Source organism: Schistocerca americana, chromosome 1, assembly GCF_021461395.2.
Source record: "Schistocerca americana isolate TAMUIC-IGC-003095 chromosome 1, iqSchAmer2.1, whole genome shotgun sequence".
Taxonomy (NCBI): Eukaryota; Metazoa; Arthropoda; class Insecta; order Orthoptera; family Acrididae; genus Schistocerca; species Schistocerca americana.
The window spans coordinates 378,779,016-378,806,534 of record NC_060119.1 but is presented as its reverse complement, the minus strand read 5'-3'; the positions used below and the strand labels follow the sequence as shown (position 1 = coordinate 378,806,534).

At 41.7% G+C, this 27,519-nt stretch overlaps 1 protein-coding gene across 1 annotated transcript in view; it reads right to left on the bottom strand.

Annotated features, from left to right (window-relative positions):
• LOC124600858 (DNA damage-binding protein 1) overlaps window positions 1-27,519 on the bottom strand; it is a 177,033-nt gene that overhangs the window by 118,196 nt on the left and 31,318 nt on the right. The window contains exons 2-3 of the mRNA XM_047136197.1: window positions 23,938-24,086; window positions 6,065-6,327 (exon numbers count right to left, since the gene is read on the bottom strand). Of these exons, the coding sequence (XP_046992153.1) occupies window positions 6,065-6,327; window positions 23,938-24,086 (412 nt within the window). The remainder of the gene's footprint in view (window positions 1-6,064; window positions 6,328-23,937; window positions 24,087-27,519) is intronic.

Sequence of the window (27,519 nt, the reverse complement as noted above, 5' to 3'; positions counted from 1 at the left end):
TTTTGCAGATGACACCAGTATTGTAATCACTCCCTGTGTGTGTGTGTGTGTGTGTGTGTGTGTGTGTGTGTGTGTGTGTGTGTGTGTCTAAAAATAAAGATGCTGTAAATTACCAAACGAAAGCATTGGTATGTTGATAGGAGACAATGTCTGCTTGTGTATGTATATGTGCGGATGGATGTGTGTGTGTGTGCGCGCGCTCTCCCTTAAAACCCACATCCTTTCGTGTTTCCCTCTCCTTCCCTCTTTCCTGATGAAGCAACAATGGGTTGCGAAAGCTTGAAATTTGTGTATGTGTTTTTTTTGTCTCCTATCAACATACCAACACTTTCGTTCAGTAAGTTACAGCATCTTTATTTTTAGATATATTTTTCCCACGTGGAATGTTTATATATATATATGGAAACATTCCACGTGGGAAAAATATATCTAAAAATAAAGATGCTGTAACTTACTGAACGAAAGTGTTGGTATGTTGATAGGAGACAAAAAAAACACATACACAAATTTCAAGCTTTCCGCTGTTTGTCAGTCTTCGACGGCTGGCGCGCTGCCAAGATGGACTTGAGCCGCCTTATCGGCGGGGTCAAAGGTCACGCGCTCAGAGAGCTGACGTAACATGCTGTTGCATACTTTATGTCGACAGATCCTAGATGTACCCTTGTCCGTTTTTAAGCTACGCTACAGATCACTTTATTTATGAAAATACAATGTACAATCTCCAACAAATTTAACATATTCACAGGTACCTTTACCTTTAATCCATATAAAAACAGTTTCATTAACTGATATCTTACGTCTACTACGTGTATACAAGGAAAAGGGTGAGGGTGACATATATGTTGATTTGCCAAAGTCTTTATTTGCATTTTCGGTGACGTGATATGTTCGATAGGCTGTGATGTCACGATCAACGAAGCTTTCCAGTCCGGATACATTGGGTACACCTGTACCACCACGTACAACAGCGACTGTTAACCATCCGTTACCGTGGGTAAACGAATCATTGATATCAATGCTGAAGTTCAGTCTGCAACCACAAAACACTGCAGGTCCGTCCAGTAGAGCGTGTGCAGCGACAGATTTGATCGTATTCTTTTTCTTGTCAGCGGCAGATGTGGTCATTTCGACGTCTTCAATTGTTTTATATATAGTCTGTCTTGCACGACGACGGCGACTGTATCTTCTGTAAGGCATCTTGGCAGCATCTGCTTGTGTCTGTATGTGTGGATGGATATGTGCGTGAGTGCGAGTGTATACCTGTCCTTTTTTCCCCCTAAGGTAAGTCTTTCCGCTCCCGGGATTGGAATGACTCCTTACCCTCTCCCTTAAAACCCACTTCCTTTCGTCTTCCCCTCTCCTTCCCTCTTTCCTGATGAGGCAACAGTTTGTTGCGAAAGCTTGAATTTTGTGTGTATGTTTGTGTTTGTTTGTGTGTCTATCGACCTGCCAGCGCTTTCGTTCGGTAAGTCACCTCATCTTTGTTTTTTTATATATAAACAAAGATAATGTGACTTACCAAATGAAAGTGCTGGCGGGTCGACAGACACACAAAAATACACACAAAATTCAAGCTTTCGCAACAAACTGTTGCCTCATCAGGAAAGAGGGAAGGAGAGGGAAAGACGAAAGGATGTGGGTTTTAAGGGAGAGGGTAAGGAGTCATTCCAATCCCGGGAGCGGAAAGACTTACCTTAGGGGGGAAAAAAGGAAAAAAGGACGGGTATACACTCACACACACACACATATCCATCCACACATATACAGACACAAGCAGACGTATTTAAAGACAAAGAGTTTGGGCAGAGATGTCAGTCGAGGCAGAAGTGCAGAGGCAAAGATGTTGTTGAATGACAGGTGAGGTACGAGTGGCAGCAACTTGAAATTAGCGGAGATTGAGGCCTGGTGGATAACGGGAAGAGAGGATATATTGAAGAGCAAGTTCTCATCTCCGGAGTTCGGATAGGTTGGTGTCAGTAGGAAGTATCCAGATAACCCGGACGGTGTAACACTGTGCCAAGATGTGCTGGCTGTGCACCAACGCATGTTTAGCCACAGGGTGATCCTCATTACCAACAAACACTGTCTGCCTGTGTCCATTCATGCGAATGGACAGTTTGTTGCTGGTCATTCCCACATAGAATGCGTCACAGTGTAGGCAGGTCAGTTGGTAGATCACGTGGGTGCTTTCACACGTGGCTCTGCCTTTGATCGTGTACACCTTCCGGGTTACAGGACTGGAGTAGGTGGTGGTGGGAGGGTGCATGGGACAGGTTTTACACCGGGGGCGGTTACAAGGGTAGGAGCCAGAGGGTAGGGAAGGTGGTTTGGGGATTTCATAGGGATGAACTAAGAAGTTACGAAGGTTCGGTGGACGGCGGGAAGACACTCTTGGTGGAGTGGGGAGGATTTCATGAAGGATGGATCTCATTTCAGGGCAGGATTTGAGGAAGTCGTATCCCTGCTGGAGAGCCACATTCAGAATCTGATCCAGCCCCGGAAAGTATCCTGTCACAAGTGGGGCACTTTTGTGGTTCTTCTGTGGGAGGTTCTGGGTTTGAGAGGATGAGGAAGTGGCTCTGGTTATTTGCTTCTGTACCAGGTCGGGAGGGTAGTTGCGGGATGTGAAAGCTGTTGTCAGGTTGTTGGTGTAATGCTTCAGGGATTCCGGACTGGAGCAGAATATATATATATATATATATATAAAAAAAAAACAAAGAGGAGATGACTTACCGAACGAAAGCGCTGGCAGGTCGATAGACACACAAACAAACACAAACATACACACAAAATTCAAGCTTTCGCAACAAATTGTTGCCTCATCAGGAAAGAGGGAAGGAGAGGGAAAGACAAAAGGAAGTGGGTTTTAAGGGAGAGGGTAAGGAGTCATTCCAATCCCGGGAGCGGAAAGACTTACCTAGGGGGGAAAAAAGGACAGGTATACACTCGCACACACACACACATATCCATCCACACATACAGACACAAGCAGACATATTTAAAGACAAAGAGTTTGGGCAGAGATGTCAGTCGAGGCGGAAGTGTAGAGGCAAAGAAGTTGTTGAAAGACAGGTGGGTATGAGTGGCGGCAACTTGAAATTAGCGGAGATTGAGGCCTGGCGGATAACGAGAAGAGAGGATATACTGAAGGGCAAGTTCCCATCTCCAGAGTTCGGATAGGTTGGTGTTGGTGGGAAGTATCCAGATAACCCGGACGGTGTAACACTGTGCCAAGATGTGCTGGCTGTGCACCAAGGCATGTTTAGCCACAGGGTGATCCTCATTACCAACAAACACTGTCTGCCTGTGTCCATTCATGCGAATGGACAGTTTGTTGCTGGTCATTCCCACATAGAATGCATCACAGTGTAGGCAGGTCTCTCCCTTAAAACCCACTTCCTTTCGTCTTTCCCTCTCCTTCCCTCTTTCCTGATGAGGCAACAGTTTGTTGCGTAAGATTGAATTTTGTGCGTATGTTTGTGTGTCTATCGACCTGCCAGCGCTTTCGTTCGGTAAGTCACCTCATCTTTGTTTTTTTATATATAATTTTTCCCACGTGGAATGTTTCCTTCCATTATATATATAAAAAAAACAAAGATGATGTGACTTACCATACGAAAGCGCTGGCAGGTCGATAGAAACACAAACAGACACATACATACCCACAAAATTCTAGCTTTCACAACCAATGGTTGCTTCGTCAGGAAAGAGGGAAGGAGAGGGAAAGACGAAAGGATGCGGGTTTTAAGGGAGAGGGTAAGGAGTCATTCCGATCCCGAGAGCGGAAAGACTTACCTTAGGGGGAAAAAAGGACAGGTATACACATTTGTCTGCTTGTGTCTGTATATGTGTGGATGGATATGTGTGTGTGTGCGTGTGTATACCCGTCCTTTTTTCCCCCTAAGGTAAGTCTTTCCGCTCCCAGGATTGGAATGACTCCTTACCCTCTCCCTTAAAACCCACTTCCTTTCGTCTTTCCCTCTCCTTCCCTCTTTCCTGATGAGGCAACATTTTGTTGCGAAAGCTTGAATTTTGTGTGTGTGTATGTGTCTGTTTGTGTTTCTATCAACCTGCCATCGCTTTCGTATGGTAAGTCACATCATCTTTGTTTTTAAATATATATATGAAAATGGAAGAAATGGTGAACAAAGTTCTTAAATGTATCATTGACTGGTTTTCTGTGAATGGTCTCACCCTGAATTTCACAAAGAAACATCACATTCAGTTCTGCACTTCTAGGGGTACTGCACCAGTGATAATTGTAACACATGGTGATGAAATAATACATACGGTGGAAACTTCAAAATTCTTAGGTGTCCATATTGATGAGAATTTAAATTGGTAAAACACATTTTGGAACTCCTAAAACAACTTAGTTCAGCCACATTTGCACTTAGAATCATAGCAAATCTTGGGGAGAGAGAGAAATCAGTAAGTTGACATATTTTGCTTATTTCCATTCAGTAATGTCATATGGAATAATGTTCTGGGGTAACTCATCTTTAGGAAAGAAGGTCTTCATTGCCCAAAAATGTGCTGTAAGAATAATATGTGATTCTCACCAGCGATCATCTTGTAGACTTCTGTTTAAGGAGTTGGGCATTCTGCTTACTGCTTCACAGTATATTTATTCCCTCAGGAAGTTTGTTGTTAATAATCCACTACAGTTCAAAAGGAACAATAAGGCACATAATTACAATACTAGAAGAAAAAATGAATTCATTACTCAACATTAAGGTTGTCTTTAGCACAGAAAGGGGTGCACAACACTCCAACAAAAATTTTTGACCACTTACTCACTGACATCAAACGTCTAACAGACAGCAAGGTAAAATCCGAAAATAAACTGAAGCAGTTTCTCTTTGACAACTCCCTCTATTCCAAAGAAATGTCTATATTTGTAATGTGTAAAAGGAGGTGGATAGGAATTGTAGCTCAATCTCTACATCTTGTTTTCATTCCAGGGAAAAAAAATGGTGATGTTTAAAGTACAAATTAATTTGTAATATGAATGTAAAATGGCTTGTTCCACATCATGACGATTTATCGCGCAAAATGATCCATGGAACATGAAAGTAAATAACTAACTAACTATACCTCAAAGTGGAATTAAATTAGCACATCAATAGAAGACACAATAAAAAGACAGTCTCATAAATCTCTGTAACATGAATCCATTCCCAAACATGTCAGGAAGACTGCTATGAACGTACGAAAAATTTGCACAATGTGATAATGGTATAAAATCTGAAGACTATTTAAATAATGTGTGCAGCACCTATTGTGCAACAATTTTACTACCATGATCTTCACTGCCTGCACAGTTAAATTTTGAAGTTTATAACCAGTTTGGTTCTGCAGTTATAGCAGAACAACAGACTGAAATATGTCATCATGAGTTGTGACAAAAAGACACTGCCCCCCTCCCCCCCCCCCCCCCCCCCATTTGTAAAGTTTTGCGAGTTATTCTTTATCTCACTTCCTACTCATAAAACGTTTTAATATTGCCTTTCCCAATACAGTGCTAAAGAAGCAGCAGTTTGAAATCACGACCACATCACAATACATATATTCTCTTTTAGGTTATTTTGTAAATAACTCCCCTGCCTATGAAAAATACTATACCATTGCCATAAGACTAAACAAAAGACTGATCTCCACTGTGAGCTACTGAATCTGTTGTTAACACAGACACTAGTACAGTATACCAGTACCAAAGTTTTCAGTTCCCTACCAAGCAATATTAAATTCATGAGAGTGAATAATCCTGATCCAACAAACATACAGAAGTACTTTTTGTCCGTAAAACAGTGATAAACAAAATTATCATTTAAATATTTAATTACTGGCACAGCATTCAAAATAGTAATTGTACATACCTTTAACTGTCCTGACGTGAATGATACAAGATGTCCTAAATTCTGTGTTCATTATTACTAACATTCTACTTCATATCTGTGTGGAGGCATTCCATTTACTACAGTGCATTTCCTAGGATTAAATGGTAATTTTACAATTGTTCCATGGAACAAAAAATAAAATAAATAAGAACAAACAAATATACCTTATACTTGAAGCTTTCAGCTCACTGTTGTCTTTTTCAAGAGGTATTATTTTGAATAGGCCATCATAAAGACGAAGACCAATAACTCGGGCTTCTGGATCAATTACAGCTATTATTCCCGTCTCTGAAGGTTTTCCTATTCTGTCTGCTACATTACCATGAGCTTTAGTTATTATTTCCAGGTTGTCACCTTCTCCAACACATTCCAATATCATTGCATTGTACCTTGCAGTTACAATGAACAGTAAGTCTTTAGTCTCATTCTGTAAGTTTGAAAATGGCATAATTATTGTACAAATTTATATTAATAATTACATGAGCATAAAACTACTACTTAGGAAGGCTATCGAGTAAGAATCATAAGAATCAATTTAATTTTACGGTGGTAGTGGTTGTGGTTGTAGTTGTGGTGGTGGTGGTAGTAGTAGTAGTAGTAGTAGTAGTAGTAGTAGTAGTATCCAATGGAATGGGTAAAAGGAGTAAGGAGATATGGAGGACAAGGGAATGTTGGAAAGGAGGGATGCTGCTGGCAGGGAGGGAGAGGCAGCAAGAAATTTGGTATGGCACACAATGAAGTAGAAGAGTGGGTTTGGAGAAAGGTGGAGAGGGGTGAGGTGAGAAGGAACTGAGGAAACGGGGAGACTGTGAAGAGAGAAGTGGAATGGAGATTATTGCAGTAAAGTGGGAGGCAGAGCAACAGAGGAGGGTGTAGGACAGGGTCTCCTGGAGACTGAAGCCAAGAGAATTACCGAACACCATTTTAGTATAAAATGGATGGCAGATATCGAAGTGGAGGTGCTGTTGATATTTGATGGGCTTTATACAGACAGACATTTTAGGGAGCCATCAGGAAAGTCAAGAATAACGTCCCAGAAGATGACAACCAAGGCCAAAGTGGACCAGGTGGAACAGATACGAGAGTGTGAGATGGTGGAGGAATGATTGTAGAGTGCCTTTGCCCTGGATCAGATCATGGAGATATTGTCAATGAACCTGAACCAATCAATTGGAGACACAACATTGTTGTTACAGGTAGTCTGAAAAAACCAGTTAATAGATGTTACCACTGATAAATTGTTGTATACGACTGGGGTTAACCCCCTCAGCACCAGTTAAGGCCTGAAGATGGTACGCTGGAGCAGCAAAACTGGCAGTCATAATAAATAACATCGTAAGGACAGCTGTAGGTGTCATTTTATTACGTAAGTGAACAGCTTAAGTCCATCAAACCTCCAATCAGAAGTTTAATAAACATAGTAAACATGGTCCTTAGTAGGCTGTAATGTAATTTTTATTTAATCATGTGATTAGCTAATTTCGACTACTTGTCATTGTCAAGCACCTGTAAAACGTAAGTGAACAGCTTAAGCCCATCAAATCTCCAATCAGAAGTTTAATAAACATAGTAAACATGGTCCTTAGTAGGCTGTAATGTAATTTTTATTTAATCATGTGATTATCTAATTTCGACTACTTGTCATTGTCAAGCACCTGTAAAACCAATATGGAAAATCACTACATTGTCTGCGTACGTTGCCATGTATAAATAACACTTTACACAACTCACATTAAGAGGATTTGCTGTTGATAACACAACATTAAATCGATTCTTTACATTTCATTTTGTATTACCGTTTATTGTATTAACATTGCTGCACAAATTTCTTACAACCACATGGTAACTGACAACAGCTGGTAAATGAAATGATCGTATGGCATTTATTGGCCGGGATATTCCCTTTGGGGTTTGGTCACTGTATTGCAAGACTTTTTAGTTGGCACCACTTTGGGGACTTGTGTGTCAATGATGATGAAAATGGTGATTAAGGACACACAACACCGAGTCCCCTGCTGGGAATCGAACCTGGGGCCCCCTCGCGTGGTAGGCGGTAACGCTACCGCTGTGCTACAGGGGCGGACACAGCAGCTGGTAATTTGTTGTCACAGATTCGCATTCATCCAAAGACTGAAGACTCTTGATAGCACATATCATAGGCACATTACATATATTGCTGGCGTGCCAGACTTAGTTGATGTCATGTATAAAAACTGTCAGTGACCAAATAATACATTAAGGGCATACAAATGGATACAAAATATTATATACAGTACACGGCATATCACCAAGTAAACTACTTTATTTTTATTATTATTATTTATTTTATGGCCTTCATTGGACCACTGTAGTCAAAAATACAAAGTTCTAAACAAGTTGTTACACATGGATACAATTTGGTTCGACAATAACTTAATATATTTAGGTAATATAATTATTAGAGGCTATTCTTATATGAAAGGTGTTTTGCTCTTCTGTCTGCCCAATATTTCTTCATTCTTTCAGATATTTTCTTTCTTTCTTCATCTGAGACAACTCTTCCTGTACTCCTTTTATTGATTTTCATTTGTAGTCTGGTTTGCGGGTCTTGCAGTATTCTGGTTTTCTCTGTCTTGTTTTTTAGGTCACCTACTGTAATTTGAAGTTCTTTTATATCTTCCTTAAATTTCTGTGATCCATTTAATGTCACTCTTGCTATTCCACAATTTTTGTATTATTTTTTTACTAATTCTGTTTTCTGGAGTTCTCATCAAATGTCCAAAGAATGAGATGCGTTTCTTCCTGATTGTGCTCATGACTGGTTCTATTTTCATATATACTGTTTCATTTGATGCTATTCTCCAATGTCCATTTATTTTATATTGTTTATTTATACATGTTCTAATTATTCTTCTTTCTATTTTTAGTATTCTGTCAATTTCTGCTGTATTAGTTGTTTTGAAGATAGTTTCAGCTGCATACGTTATTTCTGGTTGTGTAACTGTTTTATAGTGTTCTAATTTTGCATCTATAGATAGGCTTTTTTTGTTGTATGTAGTTTGGTAATGTAATTTGCATAGTTCAATTTTATTCTATTTTGCCATGATGGCTTCTCATTTAGATTGTATGTTATTATTTCGCCTAAATATTTAAATTTATCAACAATTTTGATTTCCTGTTCTCCTATTGTAATTTTGTTTGCGAGTGGTGGATCAGTTAGCATAATCTCCGTTTTTTCAAATGATATTCTAAGGCCTACTTTCTCTGCTATTTCTTGTAGTAATTTCACTTGTTGCCTGGCTTCTTGAACGGTGTTGGCTAAGAGAGCAAGATCATCAGCGAATCCCAAGCAGTTTAAGCTAATATCATCTTTTGCACTTCCAATTCTTATCCTCTTTGGATTGTCCTTGTACCATTCTCTCATTATGTATTCCAGTGCACAGTTGAAAAGTAATGGTGATAGGCAGTCACCTTGTCTTAAGCCTGTTTTTATGAGGAATGGTTCCGAAATTTCTCCTCTAAACTTCACTTTTGATTTAGTGTTAGTTAGAGTGAGTTGTATTATTTTAATTAGTTTTGGATGGAGACCTAGATTTCTTAAAATTTTTAATACTGAAGGTCTGTGGAGACAGTCATATGCCTTCTTAAAATCTACAAATGTTATTGCCAGAGGTTTGTTCCGTTTCTTGTAGTATGCCATAATCAATTTTAAACTAATTATCTGCTCTGCACAGCTTCTCCATGGTCTGAAACCTCCCTGATATTCCCCTAACTCCTGTTCTAATTGCTCCTTGATTCTTTCATATAGGATCTTGGATAGAATTTTATATGTGCAATCTAGGAGAGAGATTCCTCTGTAGTTTTCTGGGTTGCTCTTATCTCCCTTTTTGTGTAGTGGGTGGATGATAGCTGTGGTCCAATGTTCGGGAAATTGTTCTGTTACCCAAATTTTTGTTAGAGCCATGTGTAAGGAGGTCTTGACTGTGTCATTTGCATATTTCCACATTTCAACAAAAACCTGATCTTCTCCACATGCCTTATAATTTTTTTGTTCTTTAAGAATTTCTTCTACTTCTTGGAAAGTTGGAGAGTCTAGTTTGTTAGGTTTGGTTTTCTTTAGGGTATTTATGTTGATTTGTAAGGGTTCTTTGGGTTCCTCGCAATTCAGAAGTTTGTAAAATGCTTTTCCTTGTTACTGTGTGTCACTCTTCCATCTTCATCTTCCAGTATTAGTGTAGGGGCCTCATATTGTTGTAGTTGTTTCCCAAAGATTTTGTAGTAGTTCCTGTAGTTGGTTTTATGATAATTACCTTCTATAGACTTTATAATATCTTTATGAAATCCTCTTTTGATTCTTCTAATATTTTGAGTGAATTTTTTTTTCTTTCATTTTTTAGGTTGATGGCATTTTCTTCAGTTTTATGTGTTTGAAACTTTAACCATGCTTGGTGTCTATCTTCATGGAATTTGTCACATTCTGATGTCCACCATGCATGTTTCCTTCGTGGGTTCAAGGGAGCTAGATTCTCTGCTTCTTTTTTAAGATTAGGCACTAGTTGTTCTATATCATCTGTTAATTTGATGGTTTGTGTTATTTGTTGGTACTTATTATTTTTAATTAGCTGATGTGGGTCAAACCTCCTTTTTATTTTATTAGTTTTTCCGGTCCTCTTCTTTAACAGTGTGAATTTCATTTTAATTTTAACCATTTAATGGTCTGAGCCTGTGTCTACTCCTCCCAGTACTTTAACATTGTGGATCTCCTTATGAAAATTTTTGTCCATACAGACATGGTCTAGCTGCCACTCGCCCTTCCTCCAGTCTGGATGTATCCATGTTTTAAGTTTACTTGGCTTCCTCTTAAAGTATGTTGATTTAGATATAAGGTTGTGTTCTCTGCAGAGTTCTACAAGTCTTTGACCGTTTTTGTTTGTAAATTTATGTGGACTCCATTTTCCAATTATATCTTTATATTTCCTTTCTTTTCCCAACTGAGCATTGAAATCTTCCAATAAGATTTTTACATTCTTTTTATTTACTCTGTTCACAGTTTGTTCTAGAAGGTCCCAAAATTTATCTACCTCTTCCTTTGTTTTTGTTAGACAATTTTTTTCATTTGTTGGGGCATGAGCATTTGTTATTGTATAGGTTTTATTCATTGTTTTAAAGCTTAGAGTCGCAATTCTTGGTGATACTGCTTGGAAATCCGTTACTGAATCTATTATTTTTATGTTTACTAAAAACCCTGTTCCAAACTGGGGACATTGTTTCACTGTCCTCGGTCCTGGTTTCCCATTATAAATTCTGTATCCTTGTGATTCGAATGGGTCCTCTGTGGTGTTCTCATTTCTTGGATCCCTATTATTAAATTTTTTTGTTTATTTAGTTCATCTGTGAGCTCCTTGAGTTTTCCGGTCTGAAGTAGTGAGTTTATGTTGTGTGCTGCTATATAATTTATTTTCTCATGTTTAATCTTCTTTTTGTGTTTTAGTGTGCATTTGGATGGTTGCAAACGCTCCGATTCGTCGCTGTCTTCTAGTTGACTGCCCACCGAATCCGATGTAGCCTTTTCCTGCCTTTTTGAGCAGGACGATGGAATTTTTTTCCTAAAAGACCTTTCCATTTTTGACTGTCGAAGGTTGTCAACCTTAGTTGGAGCAAGCTCCGATTTACAACTCCGGTTGTTAACCACAGAGGGTGTGTTTGGTCCGCGAGAGCTATTTTATTTCACTCAAGTCCGCCAGTAAACCGGTGAGGACTTCCCTGTCCGCCACCTGGGACGCGCCACGTAGGAGTATCACCTCTCCTCCTACTATTTTCATACATCATACTAACAAAAATATATATGAGATAAGTACAAAAGCAGGAAGGGTTTTGTGGCCACACAAGTAAGAATAACACTAAAATACAAAGTGTGAAATAAAAAAAAAATTTTTTTAAATCTGAGTTACCTTTCTGTACAAGTAGTCAGGTCTGGCTCCTGGGTATCTAGAAATAGCTTCAGACACTGATGACTTACAGCATAATCAGTCGTTATACCTGGCACACCAGCAGTTGATAGAGTATTCTATTATTTGTGGAATTCTGAATGTAAATCATGTTTATTTTTGTTAATATTATGTTTTAAAGTAGTGTAGTTTGCCTGGTGATATGCCATGTAGTGTATATAATACGAGGGTAGTCTGAAAAGTCCTTGGAATGGAATAGAAAAAAAGTACTTACATGACTGAAACACTTATTTTTCAATGTAGTCTCCTTGTAGACTAATGCACTTGGTCCAACGATGTTCCAGTGCCTTGATAGTTGTGAACTTCGGCTATCAATTCTTCGTTTGAAGTGAATCTTTGTTCACCAAGAAAAATCTTCAGTTTTGGGAAGAGATGGAAGTCTGACGGAGCCATATCAGGTGAATAAGGCAGATGTGGCAACAATTTATACCTTAGATCATGTAATTCTGCCATGGCGATGGCACAATGTTTTTGATGCAGCGTCAAGAGTCACAGCACCCATCTTGCAGATAATTATGTCATTTCTAATTTTTCAGTTAAAATTTGATATACCCTTTCAGATGACATCTGGCATGTGTGAGCAATTTCACGCACTTTCAATCGGCGATCTTCCATAACCATTTTGTGCACTTCTGCAATGATTTCTGGAGTAGTGACACATCTTGGCTGATCACCACGCAGATCATCATCTTAGCTCTCCCGCCCAAATTTAAATTCATTTGTCCACTTGGCAACAGTTGAATATGAAGGAGCAGAGTCCCCCAGTGTGCCGTATTTACTCGAATCTAAGCCGCACATTTTTTCCGGTTTTTGTAATCCAAAAAACCACCTGCGGCTTAGAATCGAGTGCAAAGTAAACGGAAGTTCTGAAAATGTTTGTAGGTGCCGCCACAACTAACTTCTGCCGTCGAATATATATAGCGCTACACAGGCATGCTTTGCAGGCACAAAGATAAATACTGGTGCCAAAACCTCTAAGTCAGTAAACAAATTTAAAAAAAGGTGGAAGATGAGCTTTTTTCTACGTCCCGAGTTTCGACCACTGCATTTTCATACATTATCCAATGAAGTAAATACAAATTCCGTATTATTCATATTCGAATGTAGCAGCATTTCGATGTACTATGAAAATCCGACTGGCAACACTGTTTGGGATGTTTGTCAATATGGCCAACTCTACGTTCTGAATTTTTTCCTACCTGTGAGAAGAGATGGTTGCTAATAGGAACTTTTATGAATTGTGAATCACATGCAGTATTCTCTTCACCATAAGAATAATACAAATATAAACATTTTGCCATGTATTCTTTCATGTTTGCTGCTATCTCATTTAAATCCTGTCTGCCTAATAAACTACGAAACTAGTGTGAGACAACAGCAAACGCGGAAGAATATACATATCATGTCATGTTTATATTCGTATTATTCTTATGCCTAATAGCGATACAGCCAGAAATGAAACACGGCAATTGACTAGATTTTTAAATCTAAGATGACTCTAATTTCTGTGCAGAGTGTAATGAACAAAAGAGGCGTCTGCAAAGATTTTCAAACGGCGAAAAATTTTAGCTGGACTCTCGTTCAGAACAACTTCTATCATACGCAGTCTATTATTTGGTTCTTGTTGGTCATTATTTTAGAAAGCAGCAGTTTAAGTAACAACAAATAGCAGTCTCTTGCCATTGTTTCGCTAATGAGACAATTCCTCTCTTTTTTTTATTGTAAGCGACGGCAACGCACACAAAAGCAAGCCATGCCGTGAGCGGCAACAGGTCGTAAACACACATTATCAGAATGCGACTAACAATGCATGACACAGTACAATAATGCATTTTCAGCTTAGAGTGACGTAAACACCTACAACAAAGAGAACGGCACTTATCAGATCAAAGAAAAATAAGCAATCGATTCAAACTAGATGAAGCACTTGAAAAAGGAAGGGTTCCGGTATAAATACGGACGGAGCGCCTGACGCATAGCTATGGCTACCTGGTAAAGCTTAACTGCTAAGCTTACAACTCGAACCAAACTACTGTAGCTGTATCGTCATTCATTCGACCTAAATTGTGTCTCATATTACAATGGACCAACTTTGTTTCGATTTGGAGGTGTGGCCTGAAACTTTTCTCTCCCTTGAATTTCGAGTCTCAAATTTCAGATACGGCTTAGATTCGGGAAAATTTTTTTTCCCTTCATTTCGAGTCTCATTTTTCAGGTGCGGCTTAGATACGAGTAAATACGGTATTATGGAAATCGCCATGAATGTCCTTTGCTTTCATAGCTTTCTTTATGAAGTACTTAATCACTGCTTGAATCTCAATTTTTTTCCATTTTCGCAAATCACAGTGCGGGAACAACAACAGAGCCACGTCACTGCCACAACTCTCTTCCAAGAATACTGATGTGGCACGTGTTTACAAGCCAAAGTCCAATGAATATCATGTGAACAACTTGTTGCGCTGGCACTGACCTCTCGTGGTGATTCCAAGAACTTTCCAAACCACCCTCATATTTCATGTCCATTTGTATGCCCTTAATGTATTCTTTGGTTGCTGGCTGTTTTTATACATGACATCAACAAAGTCTGGAACGCAAGCAATATTTGTAATGTGCATATGATATGTGCTATCGAGAGTCCTGTCTTTGGATGAATGTGAATCTGTGACAACAAATTACCAGCTGCTGTCAGTTACCATGTGGTTGTAAGAGATTTGTGCAGTAACGTTTTATCTTAAAATGAGGTGTGTAAAGTGTTATTCATACATGACAACGTATGCAGACAGTGTAGTTCTTTTCCATGTTGGTTTTACATGTGCTTGACAATGACAAATAATCAAAATTAGCTAATCTCATGATTAAATAAAACTCACATGACAGCCTATTGCAGACCATGTTTACATTTATTAAGCATCTGGAAGCAGTGGATTCCCATAAATACAAAATTCCAATCAGAAGGATGGACATACGAACAATACTGGGAGGTGGTAACTCGTGCGCATAAGAAAGATCAGAAGGAAAACTAGGAAAGATATAGACAAACAATGAGAGAAAGAGAAAATAGTTGTAGAATATGAGATAAGGACAAAGGATTGATAAAACACAGTAATGGGATATAAGATAGCCACAGAAGCAATATTAATATGATGGTGGAGAGAACTGGTGGAATACGAAAACAGAAGGAGTAAAAGTTACCTGACAGCATCTAACTGATATGCTGAGTGGGAAATAGCCATCTAAATACCAAATAAAACACCTTCTATTTCACCTGGTCCTCTTCAGCTTCATACTCCACCTTCTTGGATGTTAATCTTCACCTCTTTGATCCCTCCATAAAAGCCCCGTCCATAACAAGTCCACCAACCACCAAAAGTACCTCCAATAGCTGTCATCCCTTATGTATTAGAACATTCTTTCTTTAATCTGGCCACCTTTACTACTATCGTAAGGATGTTGTAATAAACAACGGAAAATCCAGGACAGAAAAACTATATAAATTAGGAGAGAAAGAATTACTGTGAGCATGCCTACACAAACATGCGCGCGTGTACACTCCATGGCATGTACGGACTCCTGGATTATTGTTAGTAAAGCATTGTGGTGGTAGCACTGGTTGATAGCTTGTAGGCTGCTCAAGGAGTCAGTACAGAGAAGAAATGACTTGCCAGAGCACGAGCGGATGCGCTGAACAGCACAAGAAATGGCTGCAGCTCTGCAGTGAAAACACTGCAGCCATCTGGCAAGGAGTGCAGTTCAATATGTCCTACATGAACATATGCAAAGGCAACGTGACCATCCGCCATCAAGCTGTCGGTGTAAACAACTTCATGATCCCAGTACATGTCAAGAGTCGAGAGGAAGTGACAATGGAGAGCTGCGGTGTTACCTGAGTCCTTAGGACCAAGTGAGGTCCAGGCAGAGCTTTGGCCTAGGTGTACACTGCGAAGGTGTATGTGAATGGACCTTGAGTATAGGTGGTAAAGGCAAGGACTCCACTTCACATAGAAGAGATCAGACGCAAACTGCAATCTTAAGCCCTGACCTGGGCCTCCGATGCAGGAGATGAACCGCCGTGGTTGGGAAAAGGAGACAGTAATTCGGATGCCCACGAGAACTACGCACATGCACAATGTAACTGGCGAGCAGTTGTGCATGCCTAACCTTCAATGCAGGGACTCTGGCCTCCACCAGGAAGCTGGTCACCGGACTCTTCCTAAAAGCTCCTGTTGCCATTCGAATGCCAATGTGGTGCACTGGGTCGAGTAAACACAATGCCAAGGGTGCCGCCAAACCATAAACCAGACTCCCATAGTCAAGGTGGGATGGAACAAGGGCTCTGTACAGCTGCAGCAGCGTAGAGTGACCTGCACCCCAGCTCGTGTTGCTCAGGCAGCAGAGGTCATTGAGGTGCTGCAAGCATTTCTGCTTCAGCTGATGAAGATAAGGAATCTGTGTCAAAAACCAGTCATAAGAATCGATATGTCTCCACTACAGTGAGTGGATCATCATTAAGGTAAAGTTCTGGCTCCAGATGAATGGTACGACTCCGGCAGAATTGCATAGCATACAACTTCACAGCTGAAAACTGGATTCCGTGGGCTAGAGCCCATGACTGTGCCTTGTGGATGGCTCCCTGTAGGTGCCACTCAGCAACATCGGTACTGGAGGAGCAGTACGAAATGTAGAAATCGTCTGCATACAGAGAAGGTGAGACGGATGGCCCGACAGCTGCTGCTAGACCGTCAATGGCCACTAAAAATAGAGTTACACTCAATACAGAGCCCTGCAGGACCCAATTTTCCTGGATGGGGGGGGAACTTTGGGAGGCACCAACTTGGACACAAAGTATGGAAGCAAGGATACGATGTAGCCAGGTTGTATTGTAAGCCTTTTGTAAATAAAAAAAAGACAGCAACCAGGTGTTTGTGTCTGGAAAAGGCTGTTCGAATGGCAGACTTGAGGGAAACTAGATTATCAGTGATACAGCAACCCTGGCGAAAACCACCCTAGCATGGAGCCAGTAGGCCACGTGACTCCAGGACCCAACACAACTGCCTCCTTACCACACGTTCTGACAGCTTACAAAGAATGTTGGTGAGGCTGATGGGCCGATAACTATCCACATCAAGCGGGCATTTGCCGGGTTTGAGCACTGGAATGATGGTGCTCTCTCGCCACTGTGATGGAGAGATGCCATCGCACCAGATCTGGTTGAAGACAACAAGGAGATGTAGCTTGTAGTTGGATGAGAGATGGATGATCATCTGACTGTGGATCCAATCTGGCCCAGGCACTGTGTCGGGTCAATGTGCAAGGACACTGAGGAGCTCCCACTCTGTAAATGGAGCATTGTAGGGTACACTGTGATGTTCAGTGAACAAGAGGGCTTTCCTTTAAACCTGTCATTTGAGGGAGTAAAATGCTGGGCGATAATTCTCCAATGCAGACGCTTGAGAATAGTGCTCAGCGATTGTGTTTGCATCAATAAATAACACCTCATTGATGTTAATGACAGTGACACCTGTCGGGGGTCTGGTACTCGCAAACACCTCTGATCTTTGTCCAGACTTGGGAAGGTGGTGTATGGCACTGAATGGTCAAGCCGTACCTCTCCCAACATTTCTGTTTCTGTCCTTTTATAAGCTGGCAAATGCGGGTATGGAGCCATTTAAAAGCTATTACATGCTCTAGGGAAGGGTACTTTTTATGTCGCTGTAGAGCTCGCTGACGCTATTTGATGGCCTCAGTGATTTCCAGTGACCACCAAGGTACTGACTTCAGCTGGGGCACCATAAATAACAAGGGATCATGTTTGCCTCTGCATGAAATGATTGTTCTAGTGACCCACTCAACTACCATATCGATGGTACCATTTGGGAGGGATTTGGGAGGGATACTAAGGTGATAGCAGAGGTGAAAGCTTCCCAGTCTGCCTTGTTTAAAGCCCATCTTGGCAGGCGTCTGGGGGAATTGCGCTGGGGGAGTGACAAGAAGATGGGAAAGTGGTCACTACCACAAGTCATTGTGGGCTCTCCAGTGGACAGATGGGAGAAGTCCTGGGCTGCAGAGGGCTAAATTGATGGCCGAGTAAGTGCCATGAGCCACACTGAAATGTGTGGGGGCTCCAGTATTTAGGAGGCAGAGGTCAAGTTGAGACAGGAAAGTTTCGACATCTCTACCTTGGCCAGTAAGCATGGTGCCACCCCACAAGGAGTTATGGGGTTAAACTCTCCCAAGAGTAGGGAAGGTTTAGGGAGTTGATCAACCAGTGCAGCTAATACATTCAGGGTTATTGCACTGCCTGGAGGAAGATATACGTTGCAGACATACTGAGTTCAGGACATAGACACAAACTCCACCTGACACTCTATTATAGTCGCTACGGCTCTTGTAATATCCTCTATAGCCACAGAGGGCAGGGGACCAGGTTTCCTGGAGAGGAATGCAGAAAGCAGGTGTAAAGCTTAACAGTTGCCGTAGCTCAGCCAGGTGGTGGCAAAAACCGCAGGAATTCCACTGGAGGATGATGTTATCATGAGTCTGGGAAGGCATGAAGCATGCAACAAGGCAGGTTATGCCTCAGGATCATCTGCTGCCACCGATTGAGTATTTGTATCCTTTCCTATTGCACGTGAGGCATCAGTGAGATCCAGGTCCTCTTGGGATGCTAAGATCTCTACCACACCCGCAGATGTGGGATTGGTAGGGAGTGGTGGTGTTGGGGCCACTGGAGGGTCCTTTTTCTTAGCAGACTTCTTTGTTTGCTTGTCCTCTCACTTCTCTTTGGAGGCTTGCTGGAAGGAAGACTGTGAAGCTCTTCGCCCAGCAGCTTTTGGCTTCTTTAGCCACAGGCGAGTGTCCGCTGTGTGATTAGTGAAGACCTTGGGAGAGAGGGTCCCAAGGGACCCCTTCCGCTTGAGAGGAGCTGGAGGAGGCTGTTGCTTCTCCGGCTGGGGGGAGGGGACCTATGTCCCCTGCGTTTGGGGGTGGCCTTGCTCTTGAGGTAGGTACTTTGGGAGCAACAGAAGGAAATTTTTCCCCCCACCACCAAGGGGGCGGATGTATTCTGGAGGCCCAGAGGGCCCACTGTTCATGGCACAGAGTGCGGTATGACTGGTACTTGTGATGGCAATGGTAATGTAGCTACTGCGTATGTGGACATCAACCGAACGGGGTGTAATCGCTCTTGGTGAGTCAACCGATCCAGGTTCTTGTACTCCACGATTTTCTGCTCCTTTTGGAGTATTGTGCAGTCTGGCGAGCAGGGAGAGTGCTGCTCTCCACAGTTGATGTATGAAGGGGAGGAGGCACACATGGAGTATCTGGATGCAGTGAACGTCCACAGTTTCGACATGTGGCGCTGGAAGTGCAGCGGGAAGATGTGTGCCCAAATTTCCAGCACATAAAGCACCGCATAGTGGGAGGAACAGCGGTGAACCATCACCTTGACCTTTTCAGGCAATGAATCACCCTCAAATGCCAAGATGAAGGCACCGGTAGCAACCCTGTTGTCTTTGGGGTCCCTGTAAATGTGCCAGATGAAATGAACACACCGCCATTCTAGATTGGCAGGGAGCTCGTCGTCACACTGCAAGAGGAAGTCGCGATTGAAAATAATCCCCTGGACCAGTTGAGACTTTTATGGGGAGTAACGGAAACAGGAATATCACCCAGCCCGTGACAAGTGAGTAACATCCCGGATTGGGCTGGGGATGCTGTCTGAATCAAGACTGCACCGCTTATCATCTTCAAATGCGCTGTCACTTCCCCAAACTTATCCTCAAGATGTTCAACAAAAAATTGAGGCTTCGTAGGTAGAAAGGAGTCCCTGTCCATTCTGCTACAGACTAAATACCAAGGCGAATATGGATCTCTTCTTTCTGTAGCCCTATGTTCCTCCCATGGTGTAGCGAGGGAGGGAAACGATTTAGGGTCATACCTGTCAGTGTTTTACTCAATCTTGGCCTTCATAGAGACTGCTGGCGCCGTACAGTCACCAGCAAGAGATGATTTAGTCCGCTTCATTGCAGGTCATCTGCCTTGATGCCACCCACTCCGATCGGGGGGCTCTCCCCATGGGTGCCACCCAGCCACAGCAAAGGCCAACTGGCACGAAGGCCATTGCCAGGAGTCCTGATGCCCCAGGAAGACAGGTATCTACTCCTTGGCGTATGTGGGGAGTTTTCAGCTCAGGCATCAGCAGTGTGATCCCTGTGCTGTCAGGGGGCTACCACCAAATGGGTACATGACATCCCCACAACAACGGACTGTCTACCGTGCTGGATATTGGGCACAGAGAAATCCAATATTGTTATGGGTGTGAAAGAGGACAGAAGACAACGAAAGAAGATGACAAACCTCAGAAAGTGTACTTGCCCAAATTGTTGAGCTGCAGGTGGAGATGCAAAGCCACGGCTAGAGGTTCAGGAGATCAAATCTAAGGGCACTATGGATAACTCGTGCACCACATAAGGCATTCTTCCCCATGTGGCCCGCACTTCTCTAGAATTTGGAAAGCGGCACGTGAAACCATAAAATGGAACCTCAACTTGTAGGGCCGAAAAGTGTGAGATTCCTTTTAGTCACTCTTAAGACAGGCAGGAATACATTGGGCCTATTCTAACCCCCAGACCGGCAGGGGGGAGTGGAGTGGGAGTGGACTGGACTGGGAATGGAGGGAGAGCAGCAGAAAATGGAAAGAACGAGGCATGTGAGGTGGGGGGATACAAGCCATGAGTAAGGCTGGAGTGAGAGTAACAAAGGGGGTAAAGGCAGCTGGAGACAGGGACTAGCAAGCAATGTTTTAAATGAAACAATGAGAAATCCAGGGTGGAATGTAATGGTATAATGAAAAGGATAGTTGCTACTCACCATACAGCGGAGATGTTGAGTTGCAGAAAGGCACTACAAAAGGACTGTCACATAATTACCTTTTGGCCAACAAGGCCTCTGTCAAAATTAGACAACATACACACATGCACACACTCACACAAATGCAACACACACACATGACCACAGTCTCTGGTAACTGGAGCCAGACTACAAGCAACAGGGCATTATGAGAGAGGAAACTGGGTGGAAGTAAGGAGTAGGATGGAGCGGGAAAGGGGAGGAATAGCAGGAGAGGGGTGGGGGAAAGTAAGGTGCTGCTGGGAGCGTGCAGGGATGAGATGGGGAGGAGGGCAGTTAGGTGCAGTCAGGAGGTTAGACAGAGGGCGGGGGGAGAGGTTAGCGGAAAAGGAGAGATAGAAAAAGACTGGGTGCATTGGTGGAATTGATTCATGAGAGGCGTGCTCCTCTGTGGGCAGACAGACATTGGAGCTTTAAGAGGTGTGGGGTAACTGGAAAGATAAGGCACAGGAAATGTTTTTGTACAAGTTTGGGAGGGTAATTACAATATGTAAACCTAGCCTTCTACATAAATGATACCAACCATTTCCTCCACTGACTCTCCACAGTTTCTGTCCCCTTACCACACGGTGCCCTGCTCGTCACTACTGATGACACCTCACTTTAGACTAACATCCATAATGCTCATGGCCTTACTGCTATTGAATACTACCCTTCCTAATGTCCGATGAATTTCAAACCAACCACCTCCGTACTAGTCGCCATGACGATCTAAATACTCACCCACAATCACTTCTTTGAAGCCATAACCTACAAACAAATCCGGTGTACGGCAATGGGCACCCACATGGCACCACCCAATGCCAAGCTATTCATAGGCCATCCATACGAATCTTTCCTAAACACCCTGAATCCCAAACCCCTCACCTGCTTCAGATTCACTGATGAAATCTTTGTGATCTGGATCAAGGGTGAGAATTCCTCCAGAATCTCGGCATCTTCTCCCCAATCCAATTCATCTAATCCCACTCAACCCATCATCAAGCCACCTTTCTCGATGTTAACCTCGACCTCAAAGGTGGCTATATCAGTGCGTCTGTCCATATCAAACCTACAAACTACCAGCGATACCTCCACTTAGACAGTTTCCACCCGTTCCACACCAAGAAGTTCTTTCCATACAACCTAGCCACCATGGCCATTGCATCTTTAGTGATTAGTGGTCGCTCTTGAAATATACCGAGGTTTCAGTGAAGCCTTTACAGATTATAACTACCCTCCCAATCTTGTACAACAACATCTCCCATGCCTTATCTTTCCAGTCATGCAGCACCTCCCATAACCCCACCATCTGGCCACAGAGTAGCACTCCTCTCATGACTCCGTACCACCCAGGACTGGAGCAACTGAATTACATTCTTCGCCAGGGGTTCGACTACCTCTCGTTGTGCCCTGAAATGAGAAATGCCCTACCCACTATCTTTCCTCCTCCTCCCACAGTAGTATTCCCTGCCCCCTGCCCACCAAACCTATATAATATCCTCAAACACCTTGCCTAAGGACTCATATTCCTGTCCCACACATCCTCCCACCACCACCTACTACACTCCTGTCACAAATACGACCTATCCTATCAAAGGCACAGCTACCTGTGAAACCAGTCATGTGATTATAAGCTAAGTGTGCAACCACTGTACTGTGTGGGTATGACAACCAACAAGCTGTCTGTCCACATGAATGGCCATGACAAACTGTGGCCACGAAACAACTGGACCACCCTATTGCTGAGCATGTCGCCCAACATGGAATCCTTCACTGCCTGAGCCATATGGATCCTTCCTACCAACACAAGCTTTTCTGAATTGCGCAGATGGGAACTCTCCCTGTAATATATCCTACATTTCCTTAACCCCCCAGGTCTCAACCTTTGTCAGTCATTGTCACTACCCATCTAGCCCCTTCCCTGTTCCCATTCCACCACTACACAGCCCTCTATTCCACCAAGCTCTCCCAGTCTTTTTACTTCTCTCCATTTCTGCTACTCTCCCCTGCCCCCTCTTCCTCACCCTTCATCCAACCTCCTGACTGCACCTAGCTGCCCCACTCTCCTCCGCATCCCTGCACGCTCCCAGCAGCACTTTACCATCCGTCGCCCCCACCTTGCTATCCCTCCCCCTCCCCATTCCAGCCTCCTCTTTACCCTTACGTGGCTGCCTCTCCCATAATGCCATGCTGTTTGCACTCTAGCTCCAGCTGCCAGAGAATGTGGTCATGTGTGTCCGCGTTGTGTTTGTGTGAATGTATACGTGTGTGTACATTGTCTAATTCTGACAAAGGTCTTGTTGGCCGAAAGCAATTCTACGACAGTCTTTTTGTTGTGCCTTTCTGCGATTCAGCATCTCCACTATATGGTGAACAGCAACTCCGAGAACCAGTGAGAATGGCACTGGATGCTGGATTTCCTGTTCGGCCTATTCCCACTCACACAGATGATGTCCTATGAGAATCATACATTTCTCATTTCAAGAACTATATGACTTTCATATTTTTCAATGTAATAATGTCTTAATTATGAACAAGAGAGAACAATCCCAAATCTTAAGTGGAATGATTATTTGCAAAGAGATCTTCAAATGCGTTCAGTATAATAAAATCATAATACGATATAACGTAAAAAGGACTGGTGTACACTGTTGACCAGAGTAATACACACAGCACACAACTGATTATTTTAAAATATGTAAATTTATTTTGGAAACTGTGTTTGTTGTACCCAGTTAATACGAGGGAATATCCAATAAAAGAAGGCATGGTCTGCTTAAACAAAAAAGTGATACATCAAACGCTATAATCTAGGATACACTTATTACATCACATATGACCTCTTTATTTTTTTGCCATGTGAATGTCCCATACTTAAATGAACACGAACAACAGTTTTTCAATGCCCATTAATAATAACACCAACACCACTCAAGGACTGTCTGGTATCCAAAGCTCGGACTTTTCTGGCAAGCAGTTCACTTTATACTCCCAAGTCATCAGACCCGCAAAACAAAACTGTATTTGACTATGGTAGCGAGTCATTTGTATAAGAAATATATCAATATGAAGCATGAATAAATTTGTTCCAGGTTAAAACAACATCTTTAACATTCAATATAAATGAAATCAGAACATATACAGAAACATTTCCTACATACCGGTGCTCGAAAGAATTTCATTACTGCTACTTTTCCATATAATCCAACTTCCTTCAAGGGTCTTAATCCCTCTGGTGTAACTAAATATATCTCCAATCTCGTGTTTTTAGCTAAAATTAAATTTAAGTCACTTGGTGATGTAAAGTTACCTGCAAAGGAAACAGCCCAGTAACAGTATTCAAGTGATGATAATTCTACTTATTAATATTTTTACAATGAAAATTAGAAGCCAAAAGATTCCAAAATACAAGCACTAATAAAAGTCTTTGTTTGTGATACGTAAATGTTACCTGAAAGGTAAATGCTAATACTATAGACTTAATAATGTTTCATCTTTCAATTGTGATTAAGACAATGTAAAGTTTCCTGTACAATAATATAACAGTGTGAAAGACTGGTCATGGTAGAGAAAAGAGGAGAGACCAGGTTAGTTCAGTTAGTTGCATATATATTCTATGGATCATATTTGTGAGTTCTTGTTGTGTCAAATGACTGGTTGACTGAAAACACTGGCACACTTCTCAGCTACAAACAGAGAAATTATATTTTTGTACTGTATCATATTTACACTAAAATTCACTCACTGTGTTCATTTACTAACTAAAAAATGCAGATCTGAGCAATGAAACTTGGGTATCTCATGATGCATCTGAAAATAAATTACAGTAAATTGTATAGCACCACATTATCACTACCAAAGGAAAAATCAAATTTAGAACTACACGCATTAGCATCTTGACAACCATGTATCGTGTATCATCAAACTTTTGCTGAAAGGGCACACACTGAATGTTGATGGCTGAGGTAAGGCATTAAACATGTATGTTATGTAGTTCAAAACAAGCGCGATGTAAGAATAAACAGTAAAACCAGGTCCCCTTACTGAGAAGGAAGGTAATGAAATAATTGAGAAATTCAATAACTGGTTCAAAGTAAATGGATTATTTTTACAAGAATCAATATCTACCAGGTGGTTATAACTAAACTTTCCCTATTGAACATGTTATGACATGGAAACTATTACCGCACGAGTACCAAACTTGGCAGCACTAATGTCCAGAGTATGGGGTGCATCATTTCTGTATGTCACAGCAAGACCGTCCAGTTGCAACTATGGCCACCTGGTGCTGTGATTAGTCATTGTGATTCATAGCCTCACACACCAGACCAGTCGCAGTGCACTTATTGACGTGTCAACATGAGCTTTAACAAAAGGAGCAGGGCATTATTGGTGAAGCTTTATTATCAAAACAACAGTAATGGTGCAGCTGTACTTCGAGAATATTGCTGGCTGAAAGGATTACAGAGAGTCCTCTTTCTCCACCTGCTGTGTGAAGCATGATGAAGAAGGTTGAATCAATTGGAGGACTGGGCATTGCCCCGGGAAGAGGCTGATGACCAGTTGCACAACAGATGGTTGCTGAAATAGCGGTTGCTATGGCAGAAAACGCTGCGTGCAATTCCTGATTGTCAGGCAGTGTGTGTGCTGTGTCCAAACAGGTGAATATATCATATAAAGAGAGGTAGCCATCATACCTATGGGCATTCTGTTGTGCAAAATGCAGTTATGCCCTTTCAGACTCTTCTGGGCACCATATTGAGCCCTTTTGTAGCAGAAATGGTACTGGTATGTAATGGTATGAGGTACTGTAGCAGCACATTAAAAGTGTTTCAGTTGAACTGAATCTGCATTATTTCTCTTCCCCATGTCCTTGACATTAATGCTACCATGTTTAGCACTCATAAAAAAAGGCTAGCCAATCTATGAAACACGAGAAGTAGAAAGTTCTTGAGAGTACAGATTGATTACAACTTGATAGGAAAACCAATTATCTCCAATTAATGAGGTACCTTAGTTCTCTGTTTTCAATTTGCACAGTTACTGCTATACGTGATTTAAAGTGAAGGAACTATTTCATTTTGAATATTACCATTCAGTAATAAGTAACCATCATTTTTGGAAGATACAACATACAGGAACAGTATTTTCAGAATAAAGAAGCTTGTTGTAAGAATTACACCTTATGTTGATCGGAGTGTGAGGGGAGGGATAAAGAAAAAGAAAATGAACTTATTACCTTCTTCACAAATTATTCCTTCTGTGTAACAAATTCATTCATTACCTACAGTAGGCTTGTTGTGTGTTTCAGTCTCCTCAAAGGAATGCATTCTCTTTTTTCACATCACAGCTCATCAGGTAGTGCGAGGGGCGGTGATCGTAAGATAGATATAGGATGACACACCCAGACTAAACCATTTAGCTTTCACTTTCAACGGTAGCAAGTACAATACTTTGCCTTCGGTTTACGCGAACAGCATACAGGGTGCCCATAAAAGCATATCAATTTCAATGGCACATTATTACATTTTAATTTACACTACTTACAACAATGTATACAAAAAAATGAAGGTAAAGTAACAAAGTGTATCTTACAAATGAAACTTCCTGGCAGATTAAAACTGTGTGCCCGACCGAGACTCGAACTCGGGACCTTTGCCTTTCGCGGGCAAGTGCTCTACCATCTGAGCTACCAAAGCACAACTCACGCCCGGTACTCACAGCTTTACTTCTGCCAGTATTTCGTCTCCTACCTTCCAAACTTTTTTAATCTGCCAGGAAGTTTCATATCAGCGCACACACTGCGGCAGAGTGAAAATCTCATTCTGTATCTTACAAATGTTCAATATGTTTACCTTTAGTTATACGATACACGTCCAACCCAAAATCCATGTTTTCCCATGATTTGATTACCAAGTATGGAGTAATGGAAGCAATAGTCTCTTCAACTCTCTGTCTCAACTTTGGCAAATCATTAAGTAGTGGCAGAACATAGACACAATCTTTTATAAAGCCCCAAAGGAAAATAATCACATGGTGTGAGGCCAGGTGAACGTTGACACCAGCAGGAAAGGGCTCTGTCTCATCGAGCACTACGACCGATCCAAAGGTTGTGTACTTTGACGTTCAACCATTCTTGTACAGAGAGATTATAATGGGGAGGAATTCCAACTCTTTACCAAATAAAGGCTTCATGTACATTTTCTAACAGTGGAAAGAGTAAATTTTAGAAACTATCCAGATAAGTTACACCTGTGATAATAGCTTCAGTGAAAAAAAAGTTATTTGACATTGGTACACAGCACAGGAATCATTCCAATTTTGGGGAATCTTTTTTACACTGTACACGTTCATGAGGATGTTCTGACTCACAGATATGAACATTATTGGTGTTTACCTTCCCTCTTAGATTTAAAAGTTGCCTCATCACACAGCCAAGATAGTCATCTTTCTGTTGTAACACTCAACTTGCACAGCTATAACACATACCATTGTCATCTGGCTTTACAGTATGTACTAACTGCAAGCATTATGAACACATGCGTAAAAATTTTCTTAAAACCTTCCACACTGTTGTCTTTGGAATCTGAAGTTCAAGACTTGCTTTCTGACAGACTTCTTAGGTCAATATCCTCTTCAGACACTTTCGATCATCCCGTGCTTTCGCCTTTACATACACATCTAGTCATTTCAAACTGGCTACCACTGGTGGACGTTTTAGCCACATGGGGGGATTAAAATTA